General features: G+C 42.2%; 2 protein-coding genes across 5 annotated transcripts in view; one reads left to right on the top strand and one right to left on the bottom strand.

Moving 5' to 3' along the window:
• USP34 (ubiquitin specific peptidase 34) overlaps nt 1–4,100 on the top strand; it is a 251,930-nt gene extending 247,830 nt beyond the window's left edge. For all 4 annotated transcript variants that reach the window (XM_046661132.1, XM_046661134.1, XM_046661135.1 and 1 more), the window contains 4 exons: nt 1,251–1,391; nt 1,493–1,636; nt 2,524–2,683; nt 2,866–4,100. In XM_046661132.1, the coding sequence (XP_046517088.1) occupies nt 1,251–1,391; nt 1,493–1,636; nt 2,524–2,683; nt 2,866–3,461 (1,041 nt within the window). In that variant the 3' untranslated portion in view covers nt 3,462–4,100. The remainder of the gene's footprint in view (nt 1–1,250; nt 1,392–1,492; nt 1,637–2,523; nt 2,684–2,865) is intronic.
• Nucleotides 4,020–23,177, bottom strand: LOC124239364 (activator of 90 kDa heat shock protein ATPase homolog 2). The gene is made up of 9 exons (XM_046661137.1): nt 22,991–23,177; nt 21,489–21,679; nt 10,152–10,237; nt 8,152–8,266; nt 7,021–7,109; nt 6,229–6,345; nt 5,725–5,826; nt 5,079–5,130; nt 4,020–4,935 (listed from the first exon to the last, which is right to left on the bottom strand). The coding sequence occupies exons 1-9, from the start codon at nt 23,068–23,070 to the stop codon at nt 4,763–4,765; spliced, it is 1,005 nt and encodes a 334-aa protein (XP_046517093.1). The 5' UTR covers nt 23,071–23,177; the 3' UTR covers nt 4,020–4,762.
• Nucleotides 23,178–23,537: the final 360 nt, after the last annotated feature.

Below are 23,537 nucleotides of genomic sequence, written 5' to 3' on the forward strand. Positions count from 1 at the left end.
CTATTCCCTGAAGAAAGGTCATTTTGTTTTCTAGAGTAGGAATCTTTGAAAGGCTAGTGAACGTTGATCACATAGGAGACTTTCAGAAAATGACACTGGTTGATCTTGAGCTGAGTAAACTGGATTCAGTAAATTGGAGCAGATGTCTGCTTTTTCCCTTGCCGCCACTGCTTCTGCTCTTTTCATTCGTCTTGATTTGGGTAGTTGCTTTTTCTGATTTCTGTACATCACCTGTTGCTTCCCTATTGCTTTATTTACTTCTGCACTCTGCTTCTCCCTTTACTTGGCTTTTTCCCCCACAAAATTCACTATCCCCCAAAACTTCCCTTAAAAGAAAGCCCCTGCCAGCCCTATAGAAGCAGTTCTCCTTTGCAAGAAACATAGGCAGCAAGCCTGTGACTGGTAGAATAAGGCTGATTTTTGCAACACCAGGGATCTGATGACCTGGAGTCCCCATCCTACTTGACTCCGAATTTCTTGGGTGGCCTCGAGCAGCTGACTTACTGCACACTGTCTAAACTTTGTCCTATTTTTTTTAAAGTCTGTTTTGTCTTCCATATAAATGATCTATTGTTAAAATAGACATTTAAATAATCTAGGGACTGTATTTCCTTAAAGACATACTACTTGTGTTTAAGAGCCATGACCATTTGAAAACAGGAAAACCAAATTTTAGTAGAATTTCTATATATTGGGACCCACTAATTCTCTGTGTGAGATAATTAGGAAAAGAGGTTTGCGGTTTATCTTTGCAATATTTATGGGGGAAAAAGGTATTTACCAAATTACTGTTGCTAATGAGATTATAAAGTAAGAGTTTTAACTCATTTTAGAGACTAAATTTAATTCTTTAAATTTGTCTTTTCTCTACGTGTAGTTTGGTTACCTATTATCCATTAATTGGTCCCATGAAAACATTCACAATCCTATTTGTTAGTCTTATTTGTCCCATCTTTAACTCTCATAGAGCTAGATGCATTTCTTTTAAATTTCTTTTAAAACATATTTGTTCAGTTTTGCCATTTTGACTTTTTACAAGTCTCTTCCTCTAACACTTACCCATAGTTCAAGTTAGTAATGTTTTAATTTTTGGGGAAGACAGTTGCTATAACTGAAGTTTAGTAGACTGAGTTAAAAGTGGCTTTTCCAGTAGGATCTAAAGTAACTTTAGGTGTGCCTCATAAGCAGCGTGTTTAAGGTTTGTAGTTAGTTCAGTGCTCAACCATTCATGCTTCTTCTCCCCGCTTTAGTCTGCTATGTCAAAAAATTGCATCAAGCTTTTGTGTGAAGATCCCGTTTTTGCAGAATATATAAAATGTATCCTAATGGATGAAAGAACTTTTCTAAACAACAACATTGTCTACACATTCATGACACATTTTCTTCTAAAGGTATGTTGTACTTTGGAAACTCTGCATGTTATTTCTGATTAGTTAATGGTTGTGTTTTCATTATGTTGGTCTTCTGGAGATTCTTTTTTAATCTTTTTCAGGTTCAAGGTCAAGTGTTTTCTGAAGCAAACTGTGCCAATTTGATTAGCACCCTTATTACAAACTTGATAAATCAGTATCAGAATCTACAGTCTGATTTCACCAACCGAATTGAAATTTCCAAAGCAAGTGCTTCTTTAAATGGGGTAAGAACTATGAAAGGGAATAACCATGTACTTCAGAAGTTCCCTTAAATCAACTGTAAATTTGGCCTTAGTGTCATTTTACTATAGTAACTTTAATATTCAAACTTCACAAGTCATATATGATGAAAAAACTAGTCTTTTAAAATGTGTTCACTATGCCTTTGATGTATGTAGCACACACTTTGTTACCTTAGAAGAAGACATGAGGTAATGTCATTAAATGTTAAGGGCAATAAGACCACTAAGGGGAGACATTCCTTTTATTTCTACTTGTTTACATTTCTTGAAATACTACTTGTGATGTTTCTGTTGTTGCCTATGGTTCATAAATAAGTGAAACAATCAGATTAATGATCTACTGATTATAAAGCCAGTTAAAACTAGGAAATCAGTTAGTTGCCTTGTATAGACTCCCATGATAGTCGTGTTACAGAAGAATAGAACACACTGGAAAAAATGTGCTAGCATGTGTCCAGCGTAACAAAATGCTTAGAGGCCAGAAGAGATGACAGAGCTGAGGAAGACCTTACTATTTGTGACATCCTTGAGAAACTGAGATTTCTGGATTAATAAAGCCTAAATTTCTCATGGATCGTTCAAGGTTTTTTAAATTCCTATGTAAGTTTATTATTGATTTTTTTTTTTTTTTCCTTTTCCATTTTCACTAAGTACTATTTGAGTCTGTAGTCTGACTTGATGTGGTGCATAAAATACTGGTAGGAGTGACTTGGAACCAATGAAATATAGTAGTATCATAATGCTGGCTTTCTAGTTTTAGCATTCTTCTAAAAATGCTAGAGAAACCAGGATGGATTCCTGGAAAAGTAAACAACTGTATCAAAATGTTGGCTTTGGAATTTGAAATGTTCACATCTGGGTTTCTCTAGGACCTGCGGGCACTTGCTTTGCTCCTGTCGGTACACACTCCCAAACAATTAAACCCAGCTCTAATTCCAACTCTGCAAGAGCTTTTAAGCAAATGCAGGACTTGTCTGCAGCAGAGAAACTCACTCCAAGAGCAAGAAGCCAAAGAAAGAAAAACTAAAGGTTAGCTTTATGGACTAATATTACCTTGAGGGTGGGAGAAGGGAAGAATATAGTTGGTGTAACTAACTTTACGATAACTGTATGTTCAAATGCTGAAAACAAAATTGCCTACAAACACCCCAGTGTACTGTGAGCAGAATGACTCCTTTCAGAGAAGTTTGTTTTGACGTTCATTTCCACAGATGATGAAGGGGCGACTCCTGTTAAAAGGCGGCGTGTGAGCAGTGATGAGGAGCCTACTGTAGACAGCTGCATCAGCGACCTGAAAACAGAAACCAGGGAGGCCCTGACCCCAACCAGCACTTCAGACAACGAGACAAGAGACTCCTCAATTATCGATCCAGGAACTGAGCAAGATCTTCCCTCCCCTGAAAATAGTTCTGTTAAAGAATACCGAATGGAAGTCCCATCTTCGTTTTCAGAAGACATCAGGTCACAGCATGCAGAACAGTCCAACAATGGTAGATTTGAAGACTGTAAAGAATTTAAAGACCTCCCCTGTTCCAAGGATCCTAACCTAGCTGAGGAAGAGTCCGAGTTCCCTTCTACTTCTATCTCTGCGGTTCTGTCTGACTTAGCTGACTTGAGAAGTTGTGATGGTCCAGCTTTGCCCTCCCAGGACCCTGAGGCTGCTTTATCACTCAGTTGTGGCCATTCCAGAGGACTCTTTAGTCACATGCAGCAACACGACATTTTAGATACCCTGTGTAGGACCATTGAATCTACGATCCATGTGGTCACAAGGATATCTGGCAAAGGAAATCAAGCTGCTTCTTGACATTAGATGTAGCATGTCTACTTTTAAGGTTCCCCCCTCTCCCCCCAATGCTGTTTGTATAAGTTTTGCTGATTTCTGTTTTTGTGCTTCAGTTTGTCCAGTGCTCTCTGCTTGAATGGCAAGATAGATTTATAGGCTTAATTCTTGGTCAGGCAGAACTCCAGATGAAAAAAAATTTGCATCTTCAGTATACTTTCTAAAGGGCAATCAGATAATGGATATGTTTTATGTAATTAAGAGTTCACTGTAGTGGCTTTCATTTAATATGGCTGTCTGGGAGGAACAGGGTTCCCTGGCCCTGTACAATGTAATTTAAACCTACAGCATTTTTACTGTGTATAATATGGTGTCCTCTGTGCCAGTTTTGTACCTTATAATAGAGGCAGATTGCCTCCGATCGCTGTGGTTCTTATTATCGAAATTAAGTTTACTTGTATACGGAACAACCACAAGAAATTTGATTCTGTAAAGAATCCTCTTTAGCTGTGGCCTGGCAGTATATATAAATGGTGCTTTATTTAACAGAATACCTGTGGAGGAAATAAAGCACACTTGATGTAAAAATAATTGTTTTATTTTTATTGACATGACTGATTGCTATTCTGTGCACTTAATTAAACTGATTGTGATGACTTTTCATTTGTTTACATACGTTGCTTCAGTCTTCTCAGATGAAAGTAATGAGAAAACTGTGACTGGGGGGAGCACTTACCCATCATATTCTAGTTTATTCGAACTATTTAGTGGCAGTCCAAAAAGTAACTTAATCCCCATAGACTTTTCAGTCCTCTCCACCCGGAAGTCAATAACTGTTGCAGGGAGAAGTCTAACAATACAGCCAACTCGCCCTCACTTCAACATACTCCTGAATGCAGCACGCCGCTGGCTCACTACCTAAGAGGTGCACACCTTAAGAACCCTGTGGTAAAATAAAGGAATAGTATCAATATGCCGTTTATTTTGTCTTCCTGAACTTAAAACTACAGCTGGAAGGAAGCTTGCCAGGACAAGCTGTAGCCTGGGAAACGTCAGCTGTCTGTACTCAGGGGCTCAGTCTGTTCCCAGAGGAGCATCTAAGGGAGATAAGGTTAATACCTAATTTCAGGTTATTTGCTGCTTTTAACTCAATACAGAGTCTAGTCATAGTACAGATTCAAACAAACAGTGCTTTAAATTCTGTATAAGTCCATGGATTTCATCCAATATAAATTAAGAGTTTGTTTTCTTTTTTAAAAGGAATAACAGGTAAACCTGACACTTTCTGCTTAGAAAAAGTAATGCCCATATAAAATCTAACTAATTCAACCATTTAGGGTGGTCAGCTGCAATAAACCTTTTATTTCTTCAAAATGCTGCTGCTGCCAACAGAATTTCATGTTCTCTTCTTTACAGACAGGAACTCCTTTACAGTCCAATTGTAATTCTGTTTGCCCTGGAATAGGCACAAAATTCAGTGCAACTGTTGCATAGTGTTCTGGAAAAAAAAATAGGAAGCTTATCACTGCATTATGAAAAGGAACATTTATCCATATAGTACTACTACTAGCTTTTCACAGTGGGGGAAAAACAGCTTGAGTGTTTTTGGACTCATAACTAACAAAGGTACTAATAACATACCTTCTGGCCAGTTCCGACACCTCCATTTCATGACAATCTTTTTATTTGTTAACTGAAACAAAAGGGAAATTCCACTGAAAACATCTTTTAAAACTTCCTACAATATTACAACACAGAACACCAAATCCTTCCATTAAAACCCCTACATACTAAAAGTAATCAATGAACAACATACAGTCCCACTTTCCAGTTTATATGCCAGCACCATTGAGAATTCATCGTCCCTGATGCCAGAATGTCCCTAACAGCAGTAACATCAAGGATAAAAGTGTGGTAACATTGGTAACTAGAATAACTAGAATGTCAAGGATGAGGCAACTGACATTTGGCGATGCAGACCCTAGTGATTAGGTAGCAGAAACCTGAAACTTCTAGACCAAGAATTGGGAGGAATTAACACTTGTTTCTTCTAAAACCATAAGCGTTTGCACAATTATGTGAAAACTAAGGCTTCATCTTTATCATTACTTGTTATATATGTAACTTTTTATTTGCTCTATAACCAACTTTATAAAGTTGTCAAGTTTCTGTGAGCTCAGATAAAAACCCAAAGCAAGTTACAAATAGCATGGATTAAAAAAAGCAGCATTAACCGAAAGAAGACTCAGTCCCGGCTTAACTTGTCTTTAACCCTAAGATTACTTACCAATTCTATATATTCACCGGTGATGTTCCCATCAAACATCTGGAATTTCCCTCCCTTTTCAACTTCTAATACAGCAGGAGATTTAGAAAATTTTTGCACCAACTAACCAAGCAGAACATACAGTAGACATGTTATTCCAGCACATGCTATCACCTTTTTAATCTAAAGTATTAATACAACAGTTACTGTGCTTTGGGGTTTCTTTTTTTCAATCCTGAATACATAGCTTTTACTTACAGCTTTTTCTACACTCTACTTCTCTTTCAGAGGGAGAAAACTCAGTAAATTAGTGTATCCCCTAAATCCTGATATATTCCCCCCAAATGCCCATCTTTTCCCCGCTCAAATTTTTCAGAAGCTATCCTAGAGACTTCTATCTCCATTATTCTAGATTCCTTCAATCAGAAAAACAAGGCCATATAGGAAACCAAAAACCAGCCCCAGTTCTGAGTGGCACATCTCCCCATGTCAGCAATTAAGAACCTAGCCTGAGAAGTAACTTACGTCCTTCACAGTAAAGATGCTGTACAGCTGTTCTGCAGCTGTGTCAAACAGTTCCGTCATGTGCACTGCCACAGTGGGAATCCTTACCCCCAACGCCACTGGAGATGAGGCCTGAATCTTGAGAAAAAGTTCCAAAGGGTAATTAGCATGCCAATAATAAAACACCAAATGCCACATTACCACTTCCAGACACATGGAAACAGCATGAAAAGCCACTTAGCACCATCAGTCCTGGTCTTTACTTTGGAAAAAGAGCTGACTGTTCCTATTAGCATTTTAGCTCTGTTCCACCCCCAGGCTATGGCTTCATACTCGACTCCTACTTGGACATCTAAATATGGCCCAGAGAGCATAAAGATGAGCAGATGAAGGACAAGAGCACTTCTCAAGCCCAAAGGGTGTCAATCTGCCACCGCCAGCTTCCAAGAACACAATCTAAAACCTCTCAATCCAAAAGTCTGGACAGAAGGTTCTTCCATTGTGGTATGTGAACCTCAAAGTCACCTGGTTTTGTAATCTGTTGTCTACCAAAGAACGCTACCTTTAGAACACTGCTGTAAACTAAATTCAATATTCAGCCCACAAAAAGCCCTGTTTACACATTCCCTTTCATCAAGGATGAAAGTCTCATTTCATCATTTCCAAAAAAAGTGGCAGGGACGCAAGGATGGATGAAGTGGCCCTCCTTGCTATCCTTTACAGTTCATCATGGAAGGGCTGTTTAGAGCTCTGAAGCATTCTCATTGCTCACCTGCTTTCCCCTCCCTACGTACTGGCCACCAGAGGTCATACCTGCAAGGGATTCACACTCAGTTTCCTTTTAACAGTCAATTCCTGGGTTGCCGTAGCTTTCGTTGGTAAAATCATTCCCATTGTAAATTCTACAAAGAAACATGGGAAATGGTTTTAATAAAGAACTTTTTTCCTTTTCAGCACAAATAGTAAGGCAGAAACCCAAAACAGCAGATAAGAAAATAAAACTGCTATTTTTAAAAAGAACTCCTGTCATTTTGAGAATTTCAAGACCATTCTGTTTTCTTTCATATAAAACTAATCATTAACAACCTGAGTTCCACAGTAACAAATGCTTTTTGTTTTTTTCCAAACGCCTTTTATCTAGTCCTTGATAAAATAGCAAAATTTTCAAATGTTCTTTTCCAAAAAGTTCAGTTTTATACAACTTAACTAGTAGTAGCTTTATGGCCTTCACCTGCCGTTAAAACCAGGCACTTTCTCATTGCTTCACCATCACCCTCACAAAACTTGCCTCACAGTATTCAAGGTGGTGGGCCAGCCACACGTGTGGTTTCGTGGAAAAAGTGACAACCCTAAACCCTTCTATGCTAACACCTAGATATTCAGGTAGCAGAGTCCAGAAATGAGGTATAGACATATGGGCCCTGCTGGCCATTCTGCCTGGAAGGTGACTTTTCTAATTTAGGGAAAACAATAACCTCACTTTCATGCACTGTAGGGATTATCTAGATAAATCTCAACTACACCTGTAATACCTGCAGTCACTTTCATTCATTCATTCAACAAAGATTAAGCACCTACTATGTGCTGGAGATAGAGCAGTACACAAGACAGACACCTTTCATGCCCTCATGGAACTTATAGTCTAGCAGGGAAGACAGACATTAAACAGGTAATTATACAAACAACTGATTAAATAATTATCATTCCAGAAAACTATTAACAATTCTGTAGGCAAAATGGTTCACGCTGTGTACAATACTGATAATCACCAATTATGGTCTTATTCATGACTAGCTCTCAACCCTCAGACTACACTTTAGCCTGCAGCATAAAGAGCTGTTTCTGGAGCCGTAAACATCAGCCTAACCTGGGAATCCAGAGTACAGAGCATAACTTGGGTAAACAGAAAAGGGACCCTCTGGTTCACAGGAACGCCTTCTTTACCCGTCTTAAGTGCCTTCAGGTAATCTCCAAGGGCCTCCTTGACCCGGGCAGTGCCTGCAGTCTTCATAAGATCCTTCAGTATATCCCCATCTCCTTTCTTTTTACTCACACTCACCTACAAATCAGAAAAATACAAACCTAAGAAAAACCTGGTTTGATGTATTCTTTCAACTGGGACATATGGATGAGAGAAAAACTGTGATGGTGAGGGAAGAGGAAGAACTAGATATAAAAGGGATGTAACAAGTTTCTTCATAATAGTTTAAGAAGATGTGAGGGTTTTTTCATCAAGGGTCCACTGACTGGGTTGATGGCCAAATCTTGAATGGACTTCTTAGATCACAAACCTCTTAATTTGCATGCAGAATTTTATGTGTATATGTACATATGTATTATATTGATGACGAAGTCCATGGCTTTTATCAGGGTCTAGAAATGCGCTGTCAGAATGGTAGCCACTAGCCACACATGGCTATTAAGCACTTGAAATGTGGCTGGTCTGATTTGAGATGTGCTATAAGTGTAAAATAATATACATCAAACTTTGAAGACTTAGTAGGAAAAAACAATGTAAAACAATCTCCATAATTTTGATATTAATTACATGTTAAAGTGGTATTTTTTTATATTTTGGGTTAAATAAAAAATATTATTAAAATTAATTGCACCTGTTTCTTTTAACTTTTTTAATATGGCTACTAGAAAATTTTAAATTCCATAAGTGGCTTGCATTATATTTCTACTGAACAGCGCTGGTCTAGAACCCAAAAGCGAGCGTAATTAGGAAATTCAAGTTCCCACATAGCATGGCCTTGAGCTACACGTTTTTGGCAGGGAGGAGAATTGAGGAGGAGGAGGGGGTCGGGGAGAGAGGAGGGATAGGAGGGGAGACGAGAGAGAAGCGGGGAGATGGAGAGGGAACCATCAAAATGCTGCTCTGGGGATGCTCTGTGGTCCTCCTTCTCAGAATGAAAAGAGGTGTTGGTTTGAAATCCTATGAAGTCCCTACGATTCAGTTGAGCTGGGCCTGGTCCCAAGTCCCAGTTCCAATCTAAAGAGTTTATTCTGTAATGCTACCAAGGGCTGAATCTAAAAAACCAGTTTAATATGCTGATGAAAAACTTCTCAGCTAATTGATCTAAATAAATATAGCCAAGTGAAATCACAGCCCCGGAGTATAGCAAGCACGTGTCTGAAGAGGTGTCTGAGACAGCACCACTTTCATGTTATTTTATAACCTTCAATAAAGGCTAGTCACAGACGTTGCTCATTATGATTTAGTTTTTATATCTTCGAAAGCCTTCACGTTGAATACATGCACCAATTAAAAAAGACCCTTTGTCAAACTATCTTCGTTTGGAAAATTTAGCTGCTGTACAAAAGGTCTCTCCCGAGAACCAAGCTTTCAGCTTAAAAAGGGCACTAACTGAAAACCAAGCTTGAGAGTTACACAAGGCTCCACCTCCCAAAGAACTAGGAGAGCCAGTCAAAAGCAACACATACTAACTAACCAGTTTACAAAAAACCATGAGATATAACCAAGGGAGATCACAGCAAAGAGAATTTTCACTATTAAAGGGAAACAGCAAAGATACAGGGGAAGGAGAAACAAACTCCCATTCACCAAGCTGTGCATGCAGACTGAGCACTTTACAGTACATACACTCTCGTTGATCTGATAACACCCCTGAAAGATGAATTAACCCCGTTTCACAGAAGAGGAGGCCTTGGAGGGTGCAGTCACCTGCCCCACACCTGGTCCTTGGGGGCAGTCTAGGGCTTCCTGGGCCTACCCTCGTTCCTATACCACTCTGCCCCACACCTCATGCTGCCCCCACATCACGGCAATCCTTCTCGGCAAACGAGCCCTCCACAACTCACCAAAACTACGGCACAGGAATCACACAGTCTGAGAAACAGTTTTTCAAATGCCCAACATCTATAGCAGAAGCTTAATTTAAAAAAAAAAGAAGAAAGAAAAACTCCATCGGATGCCTCACCTCGGTGTCATCTATTTCATTTTCTTCAGAAAGGCTGGGTATTTCAACCAATCCCTTGTGCTTCACACCAGATTCTTTAATTATACCTAAAATGAGCAAAATGTGTTCTTCAATTACAAAGTCACAACCAGATTATGCAAAACTGCCGTGCCTAAGTGAACAGCCCACCCTCCTCACAGGAGGCCACCACTGCTGGAAACAAGGCAAGCTCAAGGCTTTACCACCACACAAGTGCCAAAACTGACCCTGTTCTCCTGGCCCACATCAGAGGTAAGCAGCCAAGACAGTGGGGCAGGACCTGGCCAATGCCAGGTGGAAGCATGTGGTTGGAGCAAGCGAGTCTGTAACCAATGTTTCTTTTTTCCTCACCCGATATTCTTTACCAGGTCAAAGCAGGATGAAGAAGAGTCACAAACAGGATGGAAGGACAGAAAAGGACAATGAGTTTTAACCATGGAAAGAGTGAGGGGAGGGAAGTTGTAGCTTGGCAAGTTCTGTGTGGACTCCATGAAGCTGGATTTCTTTCAAACCAGAGTGTTGATTTCAGTGACAACATCAGGATGGTAACATAAGTTATTCCTGACTCTCCCTCACAAGACTAACTAGCAGCTATCCATTGACAAGACACCACTGGGAAAATCCCAGAACCCAGAGGTGAGGCTGAGGCACCCTCCTGGACAGAGACAGAGAAGGACTGTGTTAGGAGAGGAGAAGTGGTAACTCTGACCAAATCGCCCCTCACCCGGACCAACCAGAGCCACACTCAGAGGGCCCCCCAGTGGTTTCTCCAGTGTGAAAAGAGAGCACAAGGTGGACATCCAGGCTCCTCAACACTGTCGGATGCTTCCTGAGAGGCCCACTTGGGTATCACCTCACTGGGACAACCAGGAATCAGATAGAGACAGAGAAGTGGGGCAGGGCTTTCAGCAACCAGTGCTCAAATCTTGGTGGGCCATGCTCCTCCTTCCAGCAATACATGAGCAGAGATCCCAGCCAGCGACTCTGCCTATCTGCAAAGCCAAGCTGGTAGCCCTATCTGGCCAGGGAGCTCAGCTGGCAATTCTGCCCAATTTGGGTCCCCAGTCAACTGGCTGAAGCCAACTTTGGAGCTCATTTGACTGCCCCACCCGGTGAAGGAAGCAAATTCACAGCCCCACTCAACTGCTGAGCATAGCCTCCAGTCCTGACGATCCAGGAAGCCTGACCAGAGAACCTCGGCAGCCACAAGAGCCCATCCCTACAACCCCACTTGGAGCCAAACCAGCAACCCTCCCCAATTGTTGAGCATAGCCTCTGGCCCTGCATAACCAGGGAGCCTGAAGAGTAACCCTAATCAGCCTCAGAGCCCAGCCTACAGCCCTGCTCTATTGCTAAACACTGCTTGTAGCCTCACCCAGACAGTGAGCCCAGACAGCAACCCCACCCAACTGCAGAGCACAGTCTCTAGCCCCACCCAATGGCAAGATACAGCTGGAGGTCCCTTCTGACCAGAGAGCCCAGCCAGCAACCTTGCTCAACAGTGGAGCATAGCCAGCAGCCTACTTGATCAGGAATCCAAACCTGCAGACCTGCCCAACTTCAGGGCACAGTGTGCGTCCCTACCTGATGGCAGATCACAGCCTGAGGCTAGGTATGACCACAAAGCCCTACCTGCAGCACCACCTAAACAGAGTCTAGCCAGCGGCACCATCTGGTCAGGGAGCATAGCCTGAGACCCCATTCAATCAGGAGCAACTGTTGAGCCCAGCCTGCAGCCCTGCCCAATCACAGAGTACAACCGGGGCACTGCCCTGGCAGGGAACACAGTCAGTGACCCTGCCTGACCAGAGGTAATTGCAGAGCCCAGCTAGTGGCCCCACGTGATGGTGGAGCACAGCCACCAGCCCCGCCCAATCAGAGAGCCCACCCAGCAGCCCACTTAAACATGGAGCCCAGCTAGCAGACCCACCCAACCACAGAGCCCCTCCAGCAATAATGCCCACCCCCAACCTCAGAGCAAGGGCAGTGGCCCCACCCACTGGAGACCCTGACAGCAAGCCCTGTCTGTCCATGGATGGTACCAGCAGACCTGCCCAGTAACCCAAGCTGAGCACAATGTTGAAGGTCTCTCCCTGCTGAAGCAAACCTGTAAAGTCTGGAAGACGAGACCATTTATTTATATGTGCAGACACCAATGCAAGGAATCAAGGCTCAGGAAGAATCAGGTAAACGTAACACCACCAAAGGAAACTAATAAAGCTCCAATAACTGACCTAAAGAAATGGAGACCTATGAACTATGGGACCAGGAATTCAGAATAAACCTCTTAAAGAAGTTTTAACTTAAGTTCTTGTGAACTACAAGAACACACAGACAGAAAACTAAATGCAACTGGGAAAACAATGTGTGAACAAAATGAGAAGTTCAGCAAAGAAATAAAAACCACCCAAAAAACCCCAAAACAGAAATCCTAGATTCAAAAAATACAATGACTGAACTTAAGAATTAAAGAGAGCTTCAACAACTAATTTAACCAAGCAGAAGAAAGAATTAGTGAACTAGAAGGCAGGTTATTTGAAATTATCCAGTCAGAAGAACAAAAGAAAAAAGAATGAACAGAATGAAGAAAACCTCCGGGACCTATGGGATACCCATTAAAAGAAACAATATATGCACTACAGGAATCCCAGAATGAGAAGAGAAAGAGAACACAACAGAAAGTCTATTTAAAGCAATAATGGTTGAAAACTTCCCAAACCTGGGGAGAGAAATGGACATCCAGATACATGACGACCAACAGACCCCCAAATAGGTTGAACCCGAAAAGGGTTACACCAAGACACATTATTATTAAGTTGTCAAAAGTCAAAGTCAAAGAGAGAACTTTGAAAGCAGCATGAGAAAAGCGACTCATCACATATAAAGGAGCTTCCATAAGGCTTACAGGCAGATTCTGCAACAGAAACTTGACAGGACAGGAGTGGGACGATATATTCAAAATATTGAAAGAAACGACTGTTGACCAAGAACACTATACCCAGCAAAGCTGTCCTTCGGAAATGAAGGTGAAATAAAGACTTTCCAAAACAAACAGAAGATGAGGGTGTTTGTCACTACTAGACCTGCCTTCCAAGAAAGCTAACAGGCATTCTTCAAGCTGAAATAAAAGGATGCTAATTAGCATCATAAAAACACATGAATGTGTAAAACTCACTGGTAATAGTAAATATATAGTCAAAGTCAGATTATCTATCATCGCAATGGTGCTGCGTAACTCACAACTCTACTTTAAAAGTTAAAAAAAATATTAAAAGTAAATATAACTCCAATAATTTGTTATTGCATACACAATATAAAAAAGATGCAAACTGTAATATCAATAACCTAAAATGTAAGAGAGGAAGCATACATTTCTGTATGCTATCAAAATTAAGTTATTTTAAATAGGATGTTATAAATATATTTTATGTAAGCCTCAGGATATCCACAAAGGAAAAACTTGTAGTAGATACACAAAAGATGACGACAAAGGAGTCAAAGCATACCACAACAAGGCAGCAAATCACCAAGGAAGATGGCAAAAGAGAAAGTAAGGAACATAAGGCCTACAAAACAGTCAGAAAACAATTTACAAAATGGCAATAGTAAGTCTTTACCATCAATAATTACTTTAAACATAAATGGATTAAATTCTCCAATCAAAAGACAGAGATTGGCTGAATAGATTAAAAAAAAAAAAAAACAAGATCCAACAATATGCTGCCTATAAGAAACTGACTTTAGCTTTAAGGACACACATAAACTGAAATAGAAGGGATGGAAAAAGATATTTCAAACAAATAGTAACAAAAAGAAAGCAGAAATAGCTACACTTATATTAGACAAAATAGACTTTAAGCTAAAAATGGTCAAAAGAAACAAAGAGGGTCACTATATAATGCCAAAGGGGTCAATTCATCAAGAAGATACAACAATTGTAAATGTTTATGCACCCAACATTGGAGCACCTAAATATATAAAGCAAATACTAACAGAACTAAAAGGAAAAGGAAGCAGCAATACAATAATAGTTGGGGACTTTAATACCCAACTCTCAACAGTGGATAGATCATCCAGACGAAAACCAATAAGGAAGTAGCTGATTTGAACAACACTAGACCAAATAGACCTAACAGACATACAGAGAACACTCCATCCATCAGAATACAAATTCTTCTCAAGTGCCCACAGAACATTTTCCAGGATAAATCACGTTAGACCACAAAACAAGTCTCAACAAATTCAAAAAGATAGAAATTATAATAAGTATCTTTTCGAACTACAATGGTATGAAACTAGAAATCAAAAACAGAAAAGCCAGAAAATTCACAAATACATAGAAATTAAAAAAAAAAAAAAAAGTCCTGAATATCCAATGGCTCAAAGAAATCAAAAGGAAAATTTTTTAAATATCTTGAAACAAATGAAAATGGAAATACAACAGACTAAAACTTATGGGATGCAGCAAAAGCAGTTCTAAGAGGGAAGTAGGTGGCAATATACACATACATCAAGAAAAAAAGAAAGATCTCAGAGCTTCCAGGTTGGCAGGCGTGCCTGGAGAGCGCACGGAAGCTCTGCACCCTTTCCCCATACCTTGCCCTGTGCATCTTTTCCACCTGGCTGTTCCTGAGTTATATCCTTTTATAATTAACCAGTAATCTAGTAAGTGGAAAAAAAAAAAAAGCTCAAATAAAGAATGTAACTTTACAGCTCAAGGAATTAGAAAAACAAGGACAAACTAAGCTCAAAGTTAGCAAAAGAAAGAAAATAATAAACAATCTACAGATTCAATGCAATCTCCATCAAAATTTTGATGGCATTTTTCACAGAAATAGAATAAATAATCCCAAAATTTGTATGGAACCACAAGAGACCCCTAATAGCCAAAGCAATCTTCAGAAAGAACAAAGCTGGAGGCATCATACTTCCTGATTTCAAACTACATTACAAAGCTATAGTAATAAAAATAGTACGGTACTGGCATAAAAATAGACACATAGATCAATGGAAGAGAATGGAGAGCCCAGAAAACCCACACATATGTGGTCAATTAATCTACGATAAAGGAGCCAAGAATATACAATGGGGAAAGGACAGTCTCTTCAATAAGTGGTATTGGGAAAACTAGGTAATCACAAGCAAAAGAGTTAAACTGGAGCACTATCTTATCTTATACGCAAAAACTAACTCAGGGCCAGCCTGGTGGTGCAGCAGTTAAGTGTGCACATTCCACTTCGTCCGCCTGGGGTTCGCCGGTTCAGATCCCTGGTGCAGACATGGCACCGCTTGGCAGGCCATGCTGTCGTGGGCGTCCCACATATAAAGTAGTAGAGGAAGATGGGCACGGATGTTAGCTCAGGGCCAGTCTTCCTCAGCAAAAAGAGCAGGATTGGCAGCAGATGTTACCTCGGGGCTAATCTTCCCCCCTCCCCAAAAAAACAAACCAACTCAAAATGAATTAAAGATTTGAATGCAAGACCTGTAACTATAAAACTCTTAGAAGAAAATACAGGCAGTAAGCTCCTTGACATCAGTCTTGGTGATGATTTTTGGATTTGACACCACAAGCAAAAATAAATAAGTGGGACTAGTCAAACTGAAGAGCTTCCACACAGCAAAGGAAACTACCAACAAAATGAAAAGACAATCTACTGAATGGGAGAAAATACTTGCAAATCATATCTGATAAGGGGTTAATACCCAAAATATATAAAGAACGCATATAACTCAATGACAAAAAATAGTAAGATTAAAAAATGGGCAGAGGATCTGAATAAACATTTTTCCAAAGAAGACATACATGGCCAACAAGTACATGAAAAGGTGCTCAACCTCACTAATTATCAGGGAAAAACAAATTAAAACCACAATGAGATAACCTCACCCATGTTAGATGGCTATTATCAAAAAGAAAAGAAATAATGAGTGTTGGTGAGAATGTTGAGTAAAATGAACCCTTGTGCACTGCTGGTGGGAATGCAAATTGGTGAAGCCACTATGGAAAACAGTATGGAGGTTCCTCAAAAAATTAAAAATAGAACTACCCTATGTTCCAGCAATTCTACTTCTGAGTGTATATCCAAAGGAAATGAAAACACTAATTCAAAAAGATATATGCACCCCCATGTTCACTGCAGCATTACTTACAAGAGCCAAGACATGGAAGCAACCTAGATTTCCATCGATGGGTGAATGGATAAAGAAAATGTGGTGTATATATATATATAAAATGGAACATCATTCACAAAAAAGAAGGAAACCTTGCCATTTGTGACAACATGGATAGACACTGAGGGCATTTTGCTAAGTGAAACAAGTCAGACAGAGAAAGACAAATACTGTATGATCTCACTTATACGTAGAATTTTTTTTTAAACTCATAGATACAGAGAACAGATTGATGGTTGCCAGAGGCTGAGGGTGCAGTGAGCAAAATGGGTAAAGGTGGTCAAAGTACAAACTTCCAGTCACAAAATAAGTCAGTCATGGGGCCGTAACGTACAGCACAGTGACTATAGTTAATAATACTGTACTGTATGTTTGACAGTTGCTAAGAAAGTAAATCTTAAAAGTTGTCATCACAAGAAAAAAAGAAAAATTTGTGGTCTGGTGGTTAAGATTCCGTGCTTTCACCACTGCAGCCTGGGTTCACTTCCTGGTCAGGGAACCACACCACCCGTCTGTCGGTTGTCACACTGTGGCAGCTGTGTGTTGCCATGATGCTGAACACTATGCCACCAGTATTTCAAACACCAGCAGGGTCACCCATGGAGGACAGGTTTCAGTGGAGCTTCCAGACTAGGAAGAAGGACCTGGCCACCTACTTCTGAAAAAATAAAACCCAACAAAAACCCTATGAACGGCAGCGGAGCACTGTCTGATATAGCACCAGAAGGTGAGAGGACGGCACAGAAAGATCAGGCAGGGCTCCACTGTGCTGTACACAGGGTTGCTGGGAGTCAGAATTGACTCAACAGCACTAACAACAATAAAAGTATGGTGATGGATGTTAACTAGACTTAGAGTGGTGATTGTTTCACGATGTATATGAATATCAAATCATTATTTTGTATACCTGAAACTAATATAATGTTATATGTCAACTATCTCAACAAAAAAAGAAAAGAAATAATAAAGATTGTAGAAGAAATGAAAGAGAATAAGAAAACAATAGAAAAGATTAATAAAACTAAGAGTTGGTTCTTTGAAAAGATAAACAGTATTGACAAACCTTTAACTAGACTAAGAAAAAAAAGAGGGCCCAAATAAGTAAAATTATAAATGAAAGAGGAGACATTACAACTGATAGCACACAAATATAAAGGATAATTATACTACAAACAATTACAGGCCAACAAACTGGACCACCTAGAAGAAATGGATAAACTCCTAGAAACACGTCACCTACCAAACCTGAATCAGGAAGAACTAGAAACTCTGAACATACCAATTAAGGAGATTGAATCAGTAATCAATCAAAAACCTCTCAATAAAGAAAAGCCCAGGACCAGATGGTTTCACTGGTGAATTCTACCAAACACTTAAAGAATAATTAACACCATTCCTTTTCAAATTCTTCCAAAAACTGAAGAAGAGGGAACACAGGCAAACTCATTTTACAAGGCCAGCCTTACCCTGATACCAAAGCCAGATAAGAACACTACAAGAAAAGAAAATTACAGACCAACTATAAGACACTGATGATGCAAACTGAAGAAGAAACAAATAAATGGAAAGATATCCCATGTTCATGTCTTGGAAGAATTAATATTGTTAAAACATCCATACTACCCAAAGCCATCTATATATTCAATGAAATCCCTATCAAGACCCCAATGGCATTTTTTACAGAAGTAGAAAATACAATCCTAAAATTCAACAGAACCACAAAACACCCCAAATAGCCAAAGCAATCATGAGAAAGAACAAAGCTGGAGGCATCATAATTCCTGACTTTAAACTTTACTGCAAAGCTATCGTGATCAAAACAGTATGGTATTGGCATAAAAAAAATCAAGACCCCATGCATACAAAAATCAATAAACCCATGCATACATGGTTACCTGTTTGACAAGGCAAGTATACTCAATGGGTAAAAGATAGTCCCTTCATTAAATAGTGCTGGGAAAACTGGGTATTCACATGCAAAAGAATGAAATTGGACCCGTACCTTAGACCACTCACAAAAATGAGCTCAAAATGTATTAAAGACTTAAATATAAGACATGAAACCATAAAACTTCTAGAAGAAAACACAGGGGAAAAACTCCTTGATGTTGGTCTTGGCAATGATTCTTAGATGTGACACCAAAAGCACAAGCAACAAAAGCAAAAGTAAGTGAGACCAGTCAAACTAAAAAGCTTCCACACAGCAAAGGAAATCATCAACAAAATGAAAAGGCAACCTACTGAATGGGAGAAAACATCTGCAAACCTTATCTGATAAAAGAGTTAATATCCAAAATATGTAAGGAATACAACTCAATAGGAAAAAAATAAATAATCCCATTTTTAAAATGGGCAAAGGAGGGGCTGGCCCCGGGGCTGAGTGCTTAAGTGTGCACCCTCCGCTTTGGCAGCCCAGGGTTTGTGGGTTTGGATGCCAGGCACAGACCTGGCACCACTCATCAAGCCATGCTGTGGAGGCATCCCACATAAACTGGAGGAAGACTGGCACAGATGTTAGCTCCACTGCAGTCTTCAAAAGTAAAAAAAAAAAAGAGAAAGATTGGCAACAGATGTTAGCTCAGGGCCAGTCTTCCTCAAAAAAAAAAAAATAGGGCAAAGGATCTAAATAGACATTTATGCAAAGATATTCAAATGGCTGACAGGTACATGAAAAGGCGTTCAACATCACCAATCATCAGGGAAATACAAATCAAAACCACAATGAGATATCACCTCTTACCTGTTAGAATGGCCATTACGGAAAAGAGATGAGCACTGGTGAGGATGTGGAGAAAAGGGAAGTCCAGTGCACCACTGGTGGGAATGTAAACTGCTGCAGCCACTACGGAAAACAGTAGGAAGGTCCCCCCAAAATTAAAAATAGACTTACTATATGATCCAGCAATTCCGCTTCTGGGTATATATTGAAAGGAAATGAAATCACTATCTTGAGGAGACATTTGCACCCTTTTGTTTACTGCAGCATTATTTACAGTAGCCAAGACATACAAGCAATTGAAGTGTCCATTGATAGATGAATGGATAAGAAAATGTGGTGTACATATATTATTTTACATATATATATAAACTACATTTAATATATTATATGTAGTTAATATACATATTACATATTATTCAGCCATAAAAAAGAATGAAATCCCTCCTTTTGTGACAACATGGATGGACCTTGAGAGCACTATGCTTAAGTGAAATAAGTCAGAGAAAAACAAATACTACATGATCTCATTTATATGTGTAAAAAACCAAACTCACAGAAACAGAGAGTAGCTTGGCGGATGCAGGGGAGGAAGGGTGAAGGCGGCCAAGGGACACAGAGGGTGCCAACTTTCAGTCACATGCTAAGTTCTGAAGACGTACCGGACAGCATGGCGATGACCGTTAACCATACTGCACTGTGTATCTGAAAGCTGTCAAGAGGGTAAATCTTAAAAGTTCTCAACATACACACAAAAAAACTGTAGCTGTATGAGGTGATGGATGTGTTAACTAACCTTATTGTGGTAATCATGTCACAATATAAACACATACCAAATCAACATACTGCACGCCCTCAACTTAGAGAATTATATCTCAATAAAGCTGGAAAAAATGAAATTAAAATTTAATTAAAAAAAGAAAAACAAGACCAGAGTGTTGCCTCCTCCCCAGCGGGTCCCACTTGCCACCTCTGGGACTCACCGCTGAAGGAGAATGCACAGGGGGTCAGGGCAAGCCCTGTTCAGCCTGCCCTCTGGCTGCTGCCTGGAAGTGGCTGGGTCTTATCTTGCAAAGGAGCTGGTTGTTGCTTTGAGCTTAGGAAGATGGAAGACATACAAGGCCATGAGCTTCCTCTGGGCCCTCAGAGCTGAGTGGGGAGGTGGGTGGATAGAGGCCAAAGGTCACCTTACTGGTGGCTGCTCTCTAAAAAGGAGCTGACTCCTGGGCTAAGGCCCAAAATTTAACACAGTGCCATCCTCCAGGACCACATCTCTCCCTCCGTCCTCCTCTTCCTTCATCTTCACATCCACGGTCATTTCAATGAGTATTTACTGAGCATAGACTGTGTACCCAGCCAGCAGCTAGGCACCACAAGAGACATTTATTCATTCAACCAACACACAACATTCTAGACAGTGATCTGGGCCTGGAAACAAAATCCATCAACCCCTAACCAAAAGACAGGAAGAGTGGAAACAACCCAACATCCATCAACTGATGAAGAGATAAACACAGTGTGCTTTATCTGTACAAGAGGATATCCATCCAACCATAAATAGGAATGAAACCTGCTGCAGCATAGATGAACCTTGAAAACATTACACTAAGTAAAAGAAGCCAGTCACAAAAGACCACTCTCTCTGATTCCATTCATATGAAATGTCCAGGACAAACAAATCCACAGAGAGAGAAAAGAGATTAGTGGCTGCCGAAGACCGAGGGAGTGATTGCTAATGGGTCCACGGTTTTTTGGGAGTGATGAAAATGTTCTAAAATTTATTGTAGCGAAGGCTGCACAACTCTGTGAATATACCGAAAACCACTGAATTGTGCGCTTTAAACGGGTGAACTGTATGGGATGTGAAGCATATCTCGACAAAGCTGCTATTTTAAAAAGATCTCTGCCCTGATGAATGGGGGGAAGAGGGGGAACCAGAACAATAAACAAAATACTTAAGGAACCATATATAGTACACCAAATATCAGTGCTTTGGGGATAGATAAAGCAGGGAAGAAAGACAGGACAAGGAAGGGATCTGCAATTTTTATAGGATGGAGACAGGTGGCTTCGATCATGACAAAGACCAGAAGGACTCGAAGGAGCCAGCAGGCAGCTATCTGGGGGCAGAGAGCTCCAGGCAGCAGGTCCAGGAAACTCCAGTGCTCACAGTGCCTGGCAGACCAGAGTCCCCTGAGAGCAAAGAGCTCTGAGCAGCTGAGTGCTGGGAGAAAGGGAGCCCCCTACTTGTCGGACAAAGAACTCCAGGTGCGGTAAGGGTGTCCGGAACCACGAACACCAGTTCAGGGGCCAGTCAATCCCAGGCCCACAGCAGGAGTTCTAAAACTATCTGCCGAACGAATGAATAATGACTCAATCAGCTCTGCGCCAAGGCTGCCTCTAGCCCTACCTGTACCCTGAGGCGCCATTACCTTTCCAGCTTAGTTTGATGTTCCACTCATAGAAGAAAATCAGCTTTCCTTTGCGGCTGCTGCAGGAAGCCTCGCCTTCCACCTGCTTCAGCTCACTGATCTCACAGCGGCCAGCTTCATTCTCCACAATGATGCCCACCAGGAGCTCATGGAGCTTCCCCTTGGACCAGCTAGTGGCATCCCGCTCTGTCCTGCCAGGGACCAGAAGGGCAGAGCCATGAATGGAAGCCCCAGCTAATCTCCACACGCCCGGCCTGGGGCAGCAGGGTAAATGCCCAGACCCGGCCAAGCCCAGCCCGAGTCCTCTCAAGTGGCCTTGAGAGGCCTGCCACGCTCAAACTTACACACATGCTTCTCAAACCAGCTTTCTACCATATATTTTTAAATCCTCCTCCTTGGTTCCTTGAGACCGGCGTCCACTAGGTAAAGTAGTACTTTGGTTTAAAAACACTGGCTCATTTTGGGGGAAGGGGGTCTAGCAATCTCATCCGTTGGAAATGGATGGGCAAAGCCTGAGCCATAAAAAAAGGCACTAATGACTGAAACAATTTTAATCATAACAAGACAAATTACCAACAGTTTTCACACATATATTATCTCATGCAATCTTCCCAAGTAATGTCCCCATTTTAGGGAGTAGAAATGAGCGGAGAGTAATTCATGACCTATCCACGGCGACAGGACTAGGAAAGGAGAGGTCAGCTCTTCTGAGCCCCAGGCTAGGGCTCCCCCAGTAAAGGAGACCCTCACAGGCTGACAGCTTTGCTCCGCCTTGGACCTGCCTCAGCATCACCCTGATGGCCTGGAGGTAACAGAGCCCTCAGAGGAGCAGGACAGAGAGCATCACTTTCTGAAGCTCTGGGGGAGACCCGGCGGCAGAAATCAGCCCCCGTTCCAGATGAGGTACAAAAAGGATGGGTAACTTGTTCAAATTCCTAGAAGGCAGGGCTCACAAGAAGCCCATCAAGTTAGACGTAGAGTTGAGATCCAATTCCTGTTCTTTCCACTACACACACACACACACACACACACTCACTCTTTCTGGCTCCCTTTTAACTCCCAGAAACATCCAGAGGGTTGGATGTGGAGTGGGGGAAGAGAAGGGAAGCTCTTAAGGTCATAGACTGTCCAAGTTGAAGAGAGAGGCCAGAAGTCATTCCTGGGGTCCAACCCAACTTCCAGAAAGAGGAAAGGGAAGTCCCAGAGCCAGTGCAGGCAAGATCCCAGGGCTCCAGACTCTGGGCTCTCCCAGACCCTGAGGCTAACGAGGAGCCGCTCTTAAAGCAGCTGGGGGAGCGGAGGGGGAATCCTCTGCACCTGTGCAGGTCCCGCCCCACGGCGGGATCCCCGCGGCCCGGGAAACGCCCCGAGAGCCCCGGCCTCCCTCCCCGCAGGGCACGGGGCGCCGGGGACTTGCAGGGGGTCCCCATCGTCCCGCCCCGCGGCTCCGGAGCGAAGAGGCCGGGAGCCGCCTCCCCGGCCCGGCCGCCGCCCGGCCGCACCAGTGCCAGTTGTTCACGTTGGTGCCGTCCTCCCGCTCCTCCACGATCCAGCGCGGGTCCCCCTGGCCCCACTTGGCCATGCCTGCGCGGCCGGCGCGACCTCGGCGGAGAACAAGGAAGGGCCGCGGCGGCGGCGGTTCGGCTCAGTCCCCGACGCTTCCGGCCTCCGAGCCCGGAACGAGAGCGCTCGCAGCGCCCAGAAAGTGCCAGAAATCCCCGCCCCCTGCACCGCCCCGCCCAGCCGCGGAGCTCCGAGGGAGCCGGGGCCGGAGACGGGCTCCGAGAGGCGGGGTCGCGGGGCGGAGCGGGGCGCTGCAGGGGCGGGGGAGTCTGGGCCCGGGAGGCGGGGCCCGGGGATCGGCGGAGGGCGGGGCCCAGAGACTGGGGGCGGGGGCCGGGGAGAGGGGTCCGAGACCCCGAGCTGGGGAGGGGAGATCCGGGAGGCCGGGGGAGGTGTGTTGGGTGATCCCGGCCCCGCTGCGGGACTCGCAAATGCAGGGACCAGGAAGGGAGGACCTCGGCCCCCTCCTAAAGGCCGAGACGCCTC

Source organism: Equus quagga, chromosome 5, assembly GCF_021613505.1.
Source record: "Equus quagga isolate Etosha38 chromosome 5, UCLA_HA_Equagga_1.0, whole genome shotgun sequence".
Lineage (NCBI taxonomy): Eukaryota > Metazoa > Chordata > Mammalia > Perissodactyla > Equidae > Equus > Equus quagga.

Coding starts and splice junctions, on each gene's coding strand:
- LOC124239364 (XM_046661137.1), bottom strand. CDS start 23,070: ATGGCCAAGTGGGGCCAGGGGGACCCGCGCTGGATCGTGGAGGAGCGG. Junction 10,238..21,488: donor CATCAAACTAAGCTGGAAAG/GTAATGGCGCCT, acceptor TGCTCATTTTAG/GTATAATTAAAGAATCTGGT. Junction 8,267..10,151: donor ATGAAATAGATGACACCGAG/GTGAGGCATCCG, acceptor TCTGATTTGTAG/GTGAGTGTGAGTAAAAAGAA.